This window comes from Rhinoraja longicauda, chromosome 24 (genome assembly GCF_053455715.1).
Source record: "Rhinoraja longicauda isolate Sanriku21f chromosome 24, sRhiLon1.1, whole genome shotgun sequence".
Lineage (NCBI taxonomy): Eukaryota > Metazoa > Chordata > Chondrichthyes > Rajiformes > Arhynchobatidae > Rhinoraja > Rhinoraja longicauda.
Window position 1 is genome coordinate 33182929 of NC_135976.1, and position 14494 is coordinate 33197422.

The 14494-nt window shown below is 48.1% G+C and overlaps 1 protein-coding gene across 2 annotated transcripts in view; it reads right to left on the bottom strand.

Moving 5' to 3' along the window:
- The window catches only part of LOC144605598 (solute carrier family 41 member 1-like), a 52377-nt gene that overhangs the window by 16425 nt on the left and 21458 nt on the right, over positions 1-14494 (bottom strand). For both annotated transcript variants that reach the window (XM_078421034.1, XM_078421035.1), the window contains exons 4-7: positions 9180-9251; positions 5595-5739; positions 3480-3626; positions 2248-2395 (exon numbers count right to left, since the gene is read on the bottom strand). In XM_078421034.1, coding sequence (XP_078277160.1) covers positions 2248-2395; positions 3480-3626; positions 5595-5739; positions 9180-9251 — 512 coding nt within the window. The remainder of the gene's footprint in view (positions 1-2247; positions 2396-3479; positions 3627-5594; positions 5740-9179; positions 9252-14494) is intronic.

Here is a 14494-nt window from a genome sequence, read left to right on the forward strand (position 1 = left end):
TTTTTTGATCAAATCCATCTCTTGATGCTCCTGAACACATCATCAGTGATGTAGCCTGGGGGCAATGGGTGTTAACATCAGCCACCCCTCACCCGGGCGGTCAGACCACGGTTTGTGTTCAGGTGGCATTCACTCCTCCCCATGGCCCTCCTCTCCTGATCCAGAGCCATCTCCAGACTTTCTCCGCTGCCTCTGTGGTGTTCTTGATTATCTTATTGTATGATTTTGATGAAAAGCGTGGGAGCTCCCTCTAGTGTCCAACGTGATATTTGTTCCTCAATGAAGATCACCGTATCAAAATATTTGGTTATCATTGCCTTGCTATGTGCAATTTAGTTGCTGTGATTTCACAACTAACACGAGAGGTTGTAGTTAATTGGCTGCAAGGTGTGGGCGGCACGGTGGCGCAGCGGTAGAGTTGCTGCCTCACAGCGCCATGGACCTGGGGTCAATCCTGACTATGGGCGCTGTCTGTACGGAGTTTGTACGTTCTCCCCATGACATGGTTTACTCCGGGTGCTCCGGTTTCCCCCCACGCCCCAAAATCGTACAGGTTTGTAGGTTAATTGACTTCTGTAAAGATTGTAAATTGTCCCGAGTGTGTGTAGGATAGTGCTAGTGTGCGGGGTAGTGCTAGCGTGCGGGGTAGTGCTAGTGTGCGGGACAGTGCTGGCGTGCGGGACAGTGCTGGCGTGCGGGACAGTGCTGGTGTGCAGGACAGTGCTAGCGTGTGGGACAGTGCTGGCGTGCGGGACAGTGCTGGTGTGCAGGACAGTGCTAGTGTGCGGGGTAGTGCTAGCGTGCGGGGTAGTGCTAGTGTGCGGGATAGTGCTAGTGTGCAGGACAGTGCTAGTGTGCGGGACAGTGCTAGTGTGCGGGGTAGTGCTAGCGTGCGGGACAGTGCTGGCGTGCGGGACAGTGCTGGCGTGCGGGACAGTGCTAGCGTGCGGGACAGTGCTGGCGTGCAGGACAGTGCTAGTGTGCGGGGTAGTGCTAGCGTGCGGGGTAGTGCTAGTGTGCGGGGTAGTGCTAGCGTGCGGGGTAGTGCTAGTGTGCAGGACAGTGCTAGTGTGCGGGGTGATCGCAGGTCGGCGTGGACTCGGTGGGCCGAAGGGCCTAGTTTCTACGCTGTAAATCCTGAGGTATAATTTTGAAGAAAAGTGTGGGAGCTCTCTTAGTGCCCTGGGCAATATTTATTCCTCAATTAAGATGACTAATCAAAATATTGGGATATTATTACCTTGCTATGTACATATTGGTTGCTGATTCACTATTATAAAAATGACTACAGCACAGGGCAGTAATTAATTGCCCACAAAGTACTCAGTACGTGAGTCATCGTGCTCATGTGTAGTTTGACTTTATTGGATTGTATGCAAACAAAGCATTTCACTGTATCTAGGTACTTATCTCTATAAAGTGCAGCTGACTATAGACAGTGATACCAGCCAAGAGCCGAAGGCCAAGAGCGTTTTATGGTCATGTCTCCTAAAATGAAACAATGAAGTTCTTCCTTGCAGCAGCACGACAGGTACACACAGTACACGCCCACCACTGATTTTCTGCAAACTGGCGGTCTCCTTTAATCTGGACAATAGCGCACTTGAAATCCCCCTCGGTCCCCCTGAAAAAGTGCCGCCCAGGCCGGGTGAGACGGCCGATCTCGACCTCATTGAGACTTCCGTGGCCGATTGGCGGGTTGAATTTTCCCCCTTGCGTCCGGGGCTCTGGCCCAGCTGGAGCCGGCAGATCCGTTCCCATAGCCGACTCCCGAGGCAGACTTTGCGGGCCGGTATCTCGGCTCCCTGGCGGCACTAGGCGGAACGTTCCGGTACCGTTGGACTCCTCTCGGAGGCCGTGACCTCTGTTGGTCCGGCAAAGTGGGCAAAAATCCAGAAAGGAGTTGCAAGGAACTGCAGTTGCTGGTTTATACCGAAGATATAGACACAAAAAGCTCGAGCAACTCAGCAGGTCAGGCAGCATCTCTGGAGAAAAGGAATAGGTGACGTGTCGGGTCGAGACCCTTCTTCGGACTGAAGAATCGTCAAGTATTCCTTTTCTCCAGAGTTGCTGCCTGACCCGCTGTTACTAGGCTTTTTGTGTCTAATCTGGAAAGGCTCTGGAACTAAGGGTGCCGGACTCAGTAGACACCTTAATAAACACCAAAAAGTTCAATAAATGTTTAAAAAATCTACCAGTAGAGGAACTGTGAAGCCAGCAAGGGCCGCAAGACGGGGCTAGTCATACCTGCTGATGGTCATGGCGATGATGACCGGCTCCCAGCCAGAGTACAAGACCTCCCGTGTGGCTGGGTTCTTCTTGGATATGATGATCCACAGTGGGGCCAGCACCACGAAGAAGGCACACACGAGCGGGTTGATGTAGGGGTGAGCCTCTGCAATCACACAAACCGTCCAACCACGTCAAAACGCAACATTCCCAACAGCGTGACAATCAACAACCACATATCCGAGGAAGGACGAACGTAGACACAAGATGCCGGAGTGACTCAGCGGGACGGGCAGGCAGCATCTCTGGATAGAAGGAATGGGCGACGTTTCGGGTCGAGACCCTTCTTCAGTGCTGGCGTTGGAGAGGGTCCAGAGGAGGCTTACGAGAATGATTGGGTTATCATATGATGAGCGTTTGACTCGCTGGAGTTTAGAAGGGTAAGGGGTTGTGGGGGGGAACCTCATTGAATCTTACTGAATCGTGAAAGGCCGGATATAGTGAAGGTGGAGAGGATATTTCCACTGGCGGGACAGTCTAGCACCAGAGGCCAGAATAAAAGGGCATAACTTTAGAAAGGAGATGAGGAGGAATTTCTTTAGTCAGAGGGTGATGCCTCTAAATGTGTCCTATCCATGAACCTGTCTAAATGTTTCTTAAATGTTTTGTTCAGTTCAGTTCTGGTTAGTTTATTGTCACATGTACCGAGGTACAGTGAAAGGATTTTGTTGCGTGCTATCCAGTCAGCAGAAGGACATTACATGATTACAATCGAGCCATCTACAGTGCATAGATACAAGATAAGGGAATGTGTTGGGAAAAAACCTGCAGATGCTGGTTTAAATCGAAGGTAGACGCAAAATGCTGGAGTAACTCAGCGGGTCAGGCAGCAACTCGGGAGAGAAGGAATGGGTGACGTTTCGGGTCAAGACCCTTCTTCAGGCTTCAGAACTGCAATTTGCTTCAGACAAGATAAGGGAATAACGTTTAGTGCAAGGTAAAGCCAGCAAAGACCGATCAAGGATAATCCGAGGGTCACCAATTTGGTGGATAGTAGTTCAGCACTGCTCTCTGGTTGTGGTAGGATGATGAAACTATATTTCATGTTGTGTTAAAAAGGGACAAAGTGTTGGAGTAACTCAAGGGTTCAGGTGACCTTTTGGCTTTGGGACCCTCCTTCAGACTATCAGGTAGCAGCGAGGCAGATTGCAGCTAAAGTCAACGGCATTGCAGTTTTCAGTACAACTTACTCAACTGTATGTAGAGACCCCAGCTGATTCCAGAGAGTAGCGCCAGGGTGATGAGATCCCCCAGACTAGCAGCAATGGGGGTGGCAACATTATCAGGGTTTATGCCAATCTTCCTGGAGCCAATAATTACACCAACCATGATTACCCCTGCAGGACAAAACCATAACATTAATGTTCTGTGAAACTTAATACAAGTTGGGAAACATAACCTCACTGGGATTTTCTAACTAAATGCTCCTGGACTGAACACTCTGCCATTTTTCACAGCCTCTAATTGTTCACAAGTGATTGGAGCAGAATTAGGCCATTGGGCCCATCAAGTCTATTCCCCCATTCAAACATGGCTGATCTATCTCTCCCTCCTAACTCCATTCTCCTGCCTTCTCGCCATAACCACTGACACCCGCACTAATCAAGAATCGATCTATCTCTGCCCGTTTGACTGAGCAAAGGACACGGTTACCAGGGAGATTTGTTTCCGTTTCACCACTAACGCTGGGCACATTGGTCCAGGTGCCAATCACCTCACTACCAGCGGTAGAAAGTGTTGCCCGGAACAATAATAACAGAGTAAGTAATTTTACAATCATTTACTAACTGCCTTCGAGCATGGTACATCACCGTGACTTACAGAAAATGGCCGCTGCCTTTCAAACCGTGTCCTGTCCAAGTCCCGCATCACCGTTCACTGTGTTCCCAATCTACCGTGACCGCGTGCACCCGTGACGGTCCTGGCCGGCAGGGATGCGCACGAGATGCCGGCACACACGCACATAAGTTCACACAGTCTCTCTTCAATCTCGGCAGCGGTTTCAGTAGTCACCACTAAGCGAGCCAAGAGTAGGATTCTGCTACAGTATTAGTGCTTGTTATCGATGAGGGCGTGAAGCAACAGTGCCTTACAGCGCCAGAGACCCAGGTTCAATGCTGACTATGGGTGCAGTCTGTACGGTGTTTGTACGTTCTCCCTGCTTTCTCCGGGTGCTCCGGTTTTCACCCACTCACCTAAGACATGCGGGTTTGTAGGTTAAATTTGGTGAAATTGTAAATTCTCCCTAATGTGTAGGATCATGCTAGTGTATGGGGATCGCTGGTCAGCACGGACTGGGTAGGTCGAAGGGCCTGTTTCCATGCTGTGTCTCCAAACTAAACATGAAGCAACAATATTGATAGAAGTATACAAAGCTATGAGAGTCAGAGCTGTCAAATCATGGAACTCTTGCAACGAGTTAATCTTGCCCAGGGTGGTGAATCTGTGGAATTCATTGCCACAGAAGGCTGTGGAGGCCAAGTCAATGGTTATTTTTAAGGCGAAGCTTGACAAATTCTTGATGAGTCAGGGGTTATGGGGAAAAGGAAGGAGAATGGGGTTGAGAGGGAAAGATAGATCAACCATGATTGAATGGCGTAGCAGACTTGATGGGTCGAATGGCTAATTCTGCTCCTACAACGTGTGAACTAATGAACAAAGAATAAAATCACACAACAAAGGGCACATAGTACCCGCACGGTCACGGGGAGATCGTGGTCAAGATCGAACCCGGGTCTCTGGACTTGATGGGCCGAATGGCCTAATTCTGCTCCTAGAACTTATGAGACCAACATGCAGAGTACAGGTACTCCTCAGCTTACGATGTTTCGACTTGCGATAGTTTGACTTTACAATGGTGCAAACGGCCGCTCGCTTCCGGCCGCGTAATCGCGCGTTTTCAATGCATTTCGACTTATGATATTTTCGGTTTCCGATGGGTTTATAGACAACAGGTGCAGGAGGAGGCCATTCGGCCCTTCGAGCCAGCACCGCCATTCAATGTGATCATGGCTGATCATTCTCAATCAGTACCCCGTTCCTGCCTTCTCCCCATACCCCCTGACTCCGCTATCATTTAGAGCTCTATCTAGCTCTCTCTTGAATGCATTCAGAGAATTGGCCTCCACTGCCTTCTGAGGCAGAGAATTCACAACTCTCGGACTGAAAAAGATTTTCCTCATCTCCGTTCTAAATGGCCTACCCCTTATTCTTAAACTGTGGCTCGGAATGGAACCCCATCCATCGTAAGCTGAGGAGCACCTGTATTGGAAGATATGCCAGGGTTCAGCTAGGTGCCACCTTACCCAATATGAGGGAAGCTATAAACGCTGTCGCCATGCTGCTGGCACACAGAAGGACAGCGTGCTCCAGTTGGAAATGGCCCTCGGGAATCCAACCAAACACTACAGCAGCCACTGACGCCAGGAATCCAACCACAGTGGCCTGGACCTAAAGGGGGGAGAGCAAGAACCAGTCAGTTGTTTCATTTATCATCATGTGTACCGAGGTAAAGTGAAGAGCTTCTGGTGCACACTAACCAGTCAGCGGAAAAACAATAGGCAGTGTTGATTATAGATACAAGGAACTGCAGATGCTGGTTTACAAATAGAGACACAAAGTGCTGGAGTAAGTCAGCAGGTTAGGCAGCATCTCTGGAGGGTAGGAAAAATAAACTGCAGATGTTGGTTTAAATCGAAGGTAGACACAAAATCTAAGAAGGGTCTCGACCCGAGACGTCTTCCATTCCTTCTCTCCCGAGATGCTGCCTGACCCGCTGAGTTACTCCAGAATTTTGTGTCTAGCATCTATGGAGGGAATGGAAAGAATCTTCTTCAGACAGATTGTAGCTGGGAGAGAAGGGGGAGGGGGGGAAGCTGGAAATGAAAGGTGGGCGAAGGAAGTGCAGATGCTGGTTTACACCGAAGATAGTCACAAAATGCTGGAGTAACCCAGCGGGTCAGGCAGCACCTTTGGTGAAAAGGAATAGGTGACTTCTCCGGAAACATCACCTACTCCTTTTCTCCAGAGATGCTGCCTGACCTGCTGAGTTACTCCAGCATTTTGTGTCTATCTTAAAAGAAAGGTGGGGGTTGGACAAACTGTAGGGACAAAGAACGGCAGATGTTGGTTTACATCAAAGACAGACACCAAATGCTGGAGTAACATAGTGGGTCAGGCAGCATCTCTGGAGAAAAAGGACTGGTGATGTTTCAGGTCGGGACACAGGGCAAGTGATAGGTGGATACAGGCGAGGGGAGGGGGTTGATTGGCAGATGGTTGGACAAGGTTTACTCTAGTTTATTGTCACGTGTATCGGGGTACAATGAAAAGCTTTTGTTGCGTGCTAACCAGTCAGCAGAAAGACTGCACATGATTACAATCAAGCCGTCCACAGTGTACAGATACAGGATAACGGGTCTGACATTTAATGCAAGATAAAGTACAGTAAAGTCCGATTAAAGACAGTCCGAGGGTATCCAATGAGGTAGATGGTAGTATAAGAAGATAACTGCAGATGCTGGTACAAATCGAAGGTATTTATTCACAAAATGCTGGAGTAACTCAGCAGGTCAGGCAGCATCTCGGGAGAGAAGGAATGGGTGACGTTTCGAGTCGAGACCCTTCTTCAGACTGTAGGTCTGTAGTTGATGATAGGACAGTTCAGTTGCCTGATAACAACTGGGAAGAAACTGTTCCTGAATCTGGAGAAAGGGTAGCGATGAAAAAACAAAAGGCTGTGAGAGAAGAGGCCTCAATTGCCCCTCGTGTGTGTAGGATAGTGTTAAAATGCAGGGATCGCTGGTCGGTGCGGACTCAGTGGGTCGAAGTGCCTGTTTCCGCGCTGTATGTCGAAACTATCTCCAAACCAAGAGGCGTAAAATGTGAAAATCAGTGGAAGGGATATAGGTGGGGTGGAATGATGGGGTGGTGGGGGCCAGAGAGAGGGGGAGAAGTAGCAACTGGGGTGGGATTATGGGAGAAATGGGTGGGCATTCAGGTGGGACACAAGAGAGGTGGGGAGTAACCCTTGCATCCCCTGTCTTCCCCCTCCCACTCTAGTTACCCTGCTAGCTCCTCTGTCATCCTGCTCAGTTACACTGTCTGTAACACACATAATCACCTACTCCACAGCCAACAATGGCTCCACCTTTGTGGGCTCCACCTTTCCGTGATTATCGTTGCTGGCTTTGATTTGTCCTTTTGCACCTTTTCATATCACTCGTTTCCCTTCCCCCCTGACTCAGTCTGAAGAAGGGTCTCGGCCCGAAACGTCACGTATCCGTGTTCTCCAGAGATGTTGAGCCTGCCCCACTGAGTCACTCCAGCACTTTGTGTTTGTCTTCTGCACCGCAGGGGAGTTGTGTTTACAGGAAGCTCTACGCTCTGGGTCGGGACACGTGATACAAACTCACGCCCATGCGTGTTCCACGTCAAGAACACTTGGGCAAGCATCTTGTTTTTGTTCTCGATAGAAGGCCAGAACAGGACGCCCTGATGGTTTTTGGCAAAAACAGAGAAAGTGCCCAACCACAAAACTGGATTTAAAAAAACCTCACAAAATAGCCATTTGCACAACCACATCCTGGTAATTATGGACAGAAACAGATATTTTCCCAACCGTTGTGTGAAAAATAATTTATGGGCTCCAAGTCTACCGAAAGTGAAGATTCTGCCCTTGAATTATATGAACCTGATCAACTTATTTAATATATTTCCTCCAGAAAGGTAGAGGATCTTACTGAATTTAAACCTCCCTCCCTCCAAACGCACAATATTAAACGTAGAAAATAAGTGCAGGAGGCCATTTGGCCCTTCGAGCCAGCACTGCCATTCTTTGTGATCATGGCTGATCATCTACAATCAGTAAACTGTGCCTGCCTTCTCCCCACATCCCTTGATTCCACTAGCCCCTAGAGCTCTATCTAACTCTCTTTTAAATCCTCCATAACAACCTCCCGCCCCGTCCATCTTATATTTCTCCAAAGCTGACTCTGCTCCATCCAAAGATCCTGGTGTATGCACAAAATCACACACACACACACAAGGATCAAAATATGATTTCATGGTAAATTAACTACAACCATGTCTATGACACTGTAAATAATGCCCTTGTTCCACACTGTGAACTGTGTCACGTCACCTATCATTGTGACGTGAAATGCAATACACTGGTGATGTGTGTAGGAAAGAACTGCAGATGCTGGCTTAAAATCGAAGGTAGACACAAAATGCTGGAGTAACTCAGCGTGTCAGGCATCACCTTTGGAGAGAAGGAATGGGTGACATTTCGGGTCGAGACCCTTCTTCAGACTGACGTAAGGTAACAACTCTCCAGCTGCGCCACTGTGCCGCCCCAAGTACTGACCGCGGCACGGTGGCGCAGCTGGTAGAGTTGCTGCCTTACAGAGCCACAGACGTGGGTTCGATCCTGGCTGCAGGTACTTGTCTGTATGGAGTTTGAACATTCTCCCCGAGATCTGAGTGGGTTTTCTCTGAGAACTTTGGTTTCCTCCCACTCTCCAAAGACTTACAGGTTTGTAGGTTAATTGGCTTGGTAAATGTAAAAATTGTCCCTAGTGGGTGCAGGATAGTGTTAATGTGCGGGGATCGCTGGTCGGCGCGGACCCGGTGGGCCGAAAGGGCCTGTTTCCGTGTACAGGCTCGGTATAAATGTAAAAATTGTCCCTCGTGTAGGATAGTGTTAATGTGCAGAGATTGCTGGTCGGTGTGGACTCGGTGGGCCGTCGGGCCTGTTTCTGCGTTGTTTCTCTAAACTAAACCAAAAGCAATTACTGCTTTTGTCGAAAGAATTAAGTGGATCTGTTCAAAACCTGCATGTTGTTGTCCCATACCGATTGTAGAGGAGATGCCTCCCTAGGCAGACTCACCTGAATCAGAGCCAGGTTCCCTGTGATCATCGTCCACTGCTCTGCAGCCGAGTCCATCTGCCCGATGTTAGCCTGGCAGAGACACAAGAGAACACAAGTGTTTAAAGCAAATTAAAAGACAACACCACAGAGTTCACACCAGCATTTTGCAACACTAAACTGCCACTGAATTACCCAGAAAACAAATAACATGCATTGGGGCCTCACGGTGGCACAGCGGTAGATTTACTGTATCTCTACACTAAACTAAAACTATCACTTTTAGGTTTGGGGATGGAAGGAGAAAGGGGACTGAAGGATTGGAAAGCTACAGGAACTTTGGTAGACAGACACAAAAGCACTGGAGTAACTCAGCGGGCCAGGCAACATCTGTGGAGAACATCATCAGATGATGTTTCGTGTTGAGACCCTTCCTCAGACTGAAGAGGGTCCCGATATGAAACATCACCTATCCATGTCCTCCAGAGATGCTGCCTGTCCCGCTGAGTTACTCCAGCACTTTTGTGTCCTTTTGACATTTGGACAGGTACATGGATAGAAAACGTTTAGAGGGAGTTAGAGGTTGAGTGGGATATGGGCCAAATGTGGGCAGGTGGGACTATTGTACATAGTTGGTCTATACCCGTTGGTCGGCGTGGGCAAGTTGGGCCGAAGGGCCTGTTTCCATGCTGCACGAAATATGACGTGGAGACACCACAGGCGTACACGAAACAAATGTCCTTCAGAATCCACCGTCTCTGCAGGCAAACTGTTCCAATCACAGTCAGAGTCTACGACTATAATGTGTAGGAAGGAACTGCAGATGCAGGTTTACCCAAAGATGGACACAAAATGCTGGAGTAACTCAGCGGGTCAGGCAGCATCTCTGGAGAAAATGAATAGGTGCCTTTTTGTGTAAAGACCCTTCTTCAGACTGGAGTAGGAAATTATAGGAAGGATGTAGGAAATTATAGGTAGGATGTCGACAAAATGGAGAGGGTACAGAGGAGAATTACTAGAATGTTGCCTGGGTTTCAGCACTTAAGCTACAGAGAGAGGTTGAACAGGTTGGGTCTTTATTCTTTGGAGCGTAGAAGGTTGAGGGGGGACTTGATAGAGGTTTTTAAAATTTTAAGAGGGACGGACAGAGTTGACGTGGGTAGGCTTTTCCCTTTGAGAGTGGGGAAGATTCCAATAAGGGGACATAGCTTCAGAATTGAGGGACAAAAGTTTAGGGGTAACATGAGGGGTAACTTCTTTACTCAGAGGGTGGTGGCTGTATGGAATGGGCTTCCGGTGGAAGTGGTGGAGGCAGGCTCGATTTTATTATTTAAGAGTAAATTGGATAGGTATATGGATAAGAGGGGATTAGAGGGTTATGGTCTGAGAGCAGGTAGATGAGACTAGGTCAGAGAGAGTGGTTGGCGTGGACTGGTAGGGCCGAACGGGCCTGTTTCCGTGCTGTAGTTGTTATATGGTTATATGGTTATATTATAAGACAATAGACAATAGACAATAGGTGCAGGAGTAGGCCATTCAGCCCTTCGAGCCAGCACCGCCATTCAATGCGATCATGGCTGATCACTATCAATCAGTACCCCGTTCCTGCCTTCTCCCCATACCCCCTCACTCCGCTATCCTTAAGAGCTCTATCCAGCTCTCTCTTGAAAGCATCCAACGAACTGGCCTCCACTGCCTTCTGAGGCAGAGAATTCCACACCTTCACCACCCTCTGACTGAAAAAGTTCTTCCTCATCTCCGTTCTAAATGGCCTACCCCTTATTCTCAAACTGTGGCCCCTTGTTCTCGACTCCCCCAACATTGGGAACATGTTATCTGCCTCTAATGTGTCCAATCCCCTAATTATCTTATATGTTTCAATAAGATCCCCCCTCATCCTTCTAAATTCCAGTGTATACAAGCCCAATCGCTCCAGCCTTTCAACATACGACAGTCCCGCCATTCCGGGAATTAATCTAGTGAACCTACGCTGCACGCCCTCCATAGCAAGAATATCCTTCCTCAAATTTGGAGACCAAAACTGCACACAGTACTCCAGGTGCGGTCTCACCAGGGTCCGGTACAACTGTAGAAGGACCTCTTTGCTCCTATACTCAACTCCTCTTGTTACGAAGGCCAACATTCCATTGGCTTTCTTCACTGCCTGCTGAACCTGCATGCTTCCTTTCATTGACTGATGCACTAGGACACCCAGATCTCGTTGAACTCCCCCTCCTCCTAACTTGACACCATTCAGATAATAATCTGCCTTTCTATTCTTGACCCGAAACGTCATCTATTCCATTTCTCCAGAGATGCTGCCTGACCTCTCTGTGGCTGTGATGCTGGTCAAAGCCAAGCTGCTGACGTCACCCAGTATCAGGTCAAGGACACACACACCAAAACAAAAGGCCAAAATAAACACGTCTCTGCTGCAAGAACAAAATCTCTTTACATACTGAGAAAGCAGGGTGAAAGATCAAGGGCAAGGCAAGGCTGAAGTGACACAAATTACTTGTTTAAAGAAGGATAATTTGTGTGATATGGGTGTTGCCAGCAAGACCAGCCATGGATTTCCCACCCGGATTTCCCACCTGGATCACAGACCTGCAGCAGCCCGGGGCTTACCTGGATCAGGTGCTTCCGGCACGGACTTTTAGACCGTTTCTTTTTATTGCCAAAATACGGCAACTATGCATTTGTGGGTTGTGCAAAAGAATTTCACTGTGCTGTTGCGGAAGCTTCAGTATGACAAGGGGTTAAGATAGCCGGACAGCACAAGGATCTTTGGACATCCCTTGATGTCCAGCACAAGGTTCTTGATAGCCAGCCTTTGATGTACGGCTGCCTATAACCTAGAGCACAAGGTTCTTGATAGCCACCCTTACTAAAATTGAATACAAATATAGGATTAAAGATCATGCAGTTTTATTTGTTTTAGTGTTACTATATTTGTATTAAGTGTTTTGAGAATATATTGTGATCGATAAGAAATTAGAACAAGTGCGCGCCATTTCAAGGGTCAATAGACAACAGACAATAGACAATAGGTCAAAATCTGTATAAAAGCTGACAGTTCTGAGTGGAATTTATGGGACTGGGCTGCTCTCTTTGTGCACAGGTAAATAACGTGTGTCTGGAAAACTAGTGCAAGTTGTCAGAGTGCAGCTGATCGGCGACGACACTGTGCATATGTGACAATACAGAACTACTGAACCTGCGCTTGGCCTTTGATCAGGTGTCATAGCGCAGCACTTGCAGGGCCAGAGACCCGGGTTCCATCCTGACAATGGGTGCTGTCTCTACGGAGTTTCTACGTTCTCCCTACGACCGTGCGGGTTTTTCTCCGAGATCTTCCGTTTCTTCCCACGCTCCAAAGACGTGCAGGTTTTGTAGGTTAATTTACTTTGGTAAAATGGTACCCAATCTATCCGACACACTAGGGACAATTTACAATTTACAGAAGCCAATTAACCTGCAATTCTTTGGAGTGCGAGAGGAAACGGGAGCATGCAGAGGAAACCCACGCGGTCTCGGGGAGAACGTACAAACGTAGTCGGCGTCGAGCCCGGGTCTCTGGCGCTGTGAGGCAGCAACTCCACTGCTGTGCCACCGTGTCGCCCCGGGTAATTGGCACTAGTAATAGTTACAATGATTGGGCCATATCTCAATGCGCACTGAATGCCAAGGACAGAGTCTCACAGGATCTCTATATGTGTACACAAGGAGTGTGCGTGTGGGAGAGCTCTGCAGTCAGCATGTCCTGCCACAGCACAGATGTCTGCATTAGTTCCTTCCCACATCGGCTCTCTGCAAAAAGGGGCAACTTTCTACCTCTTGATCTTTCATAAGGTCATACGTGATAGCAGCAGAATTAGGCCATTCGGCCCATCAAGTCTACGCCGCCATTCAATCGTGGCTGATCCATCTCTCCCTCCTAACCCCATTCTCCTGCCTTCTCCCCATAAACCCCCAATACCTGTACCAATCAAAAATCTATCAATCTCGGCCTTAAAAATACCCATTGACGGCCCCCACACCCTTTCGTGGCATCAACGAATCAATAAAGCTGTGGAATAACAAGTGAAATTGGGTTTGTATAGAAAAGGAACACTGAGGTAGAAGACGGGGCGGTGCAGAGGTAGAACTGCTGCCTTACAGCGCCCGAGATCCGGGTTAGATCCTGACGACCAGGGGTGCTGTCTGTCGGGAGTTTGTACATTCTCCCTGTGGCCGCGTGGGTTTTCTCCAGGTACTCCGGTTTCCTCCCACATCCCAAAGAAGTGGGGGTTTGTAACTTAATCGGCACTCTGTAAATTGCCTCGTCTGTTGGAAGTGGATTGGAAAGTGGGATAACGCAGAACTTGTGTGAACATGTCAGCATAGACTTAGTGGGCCGGAGGGCCCGTTTCCATCCTGTATCTCTAAACTAGTCAGGCAAGGCATACAAGTTCTTTCTTTAAACAAATAAGGCAAATAAGGAATGCTGCATGCAAATATACATATTTGTTTAGTTGGTTTGGGTAGCTTTATTGTAAATAGGTTCAAGTAAAAGCATTTGACAGACCTTCCAATTCAAGGCAAAAGTGTACTGATATCTTTGATGTGCAAACTGGTGCCTTAATTTGAATGTTTGGGTCATTTTGACATGAAACAAAATGAAGTACTGGGTCACAGGCAGCAACAAGACCAGAGCTTTGCTCAGAGTATGCATGAGTTGCTTTGGACAGAAACCTTAAAGCTATGCCCTCTCGTCTTTGACATTTCCAACCTGCAGAAAAAGGTTCGGACTGTCTACCAATAGACAATAGATGCATGAGCAGGCCATTCGGCCCTTCGAGCCAGCACCGCCATTCAATGTGATCATGGCTGATCATTCTCAATCAGTACCCCGTTCCTGCCTTCTCCCCTTGCCCCCTGACTCCGCTATCCTTAAGAGCTCTATCTAGTTATCTCTTGAATGCATTCAGAGAATTGGCCTCCACTGCCTTCTAAGGCAGAGAATTCCACAGATTTACAACTCTCTGACTGAAAAAGTTTTTCCTCATCTCCGTTCTACATGGCCTACCCCTTATTCTTAAACTGTGGCCCCTGGTTCTGGATTCCCCCAACATTGGGAACATGTTTCCTGCCTCTAACGTGTCCAACCCTTTAATAATCTTATATGTTTCGATAAGATCCCCTTTCATCCTTCTAAATTCCATTGTATACAAACCTAGTCGCTCCAGTCTTTCAACATACGACAGTCCCGCCATTCCGGGAATTAACCTAGTAAACCTACGCTGCACGCCCTCAATAGCAAGAATATCCTTCCTCAAATTTGGAGACCAAAACTG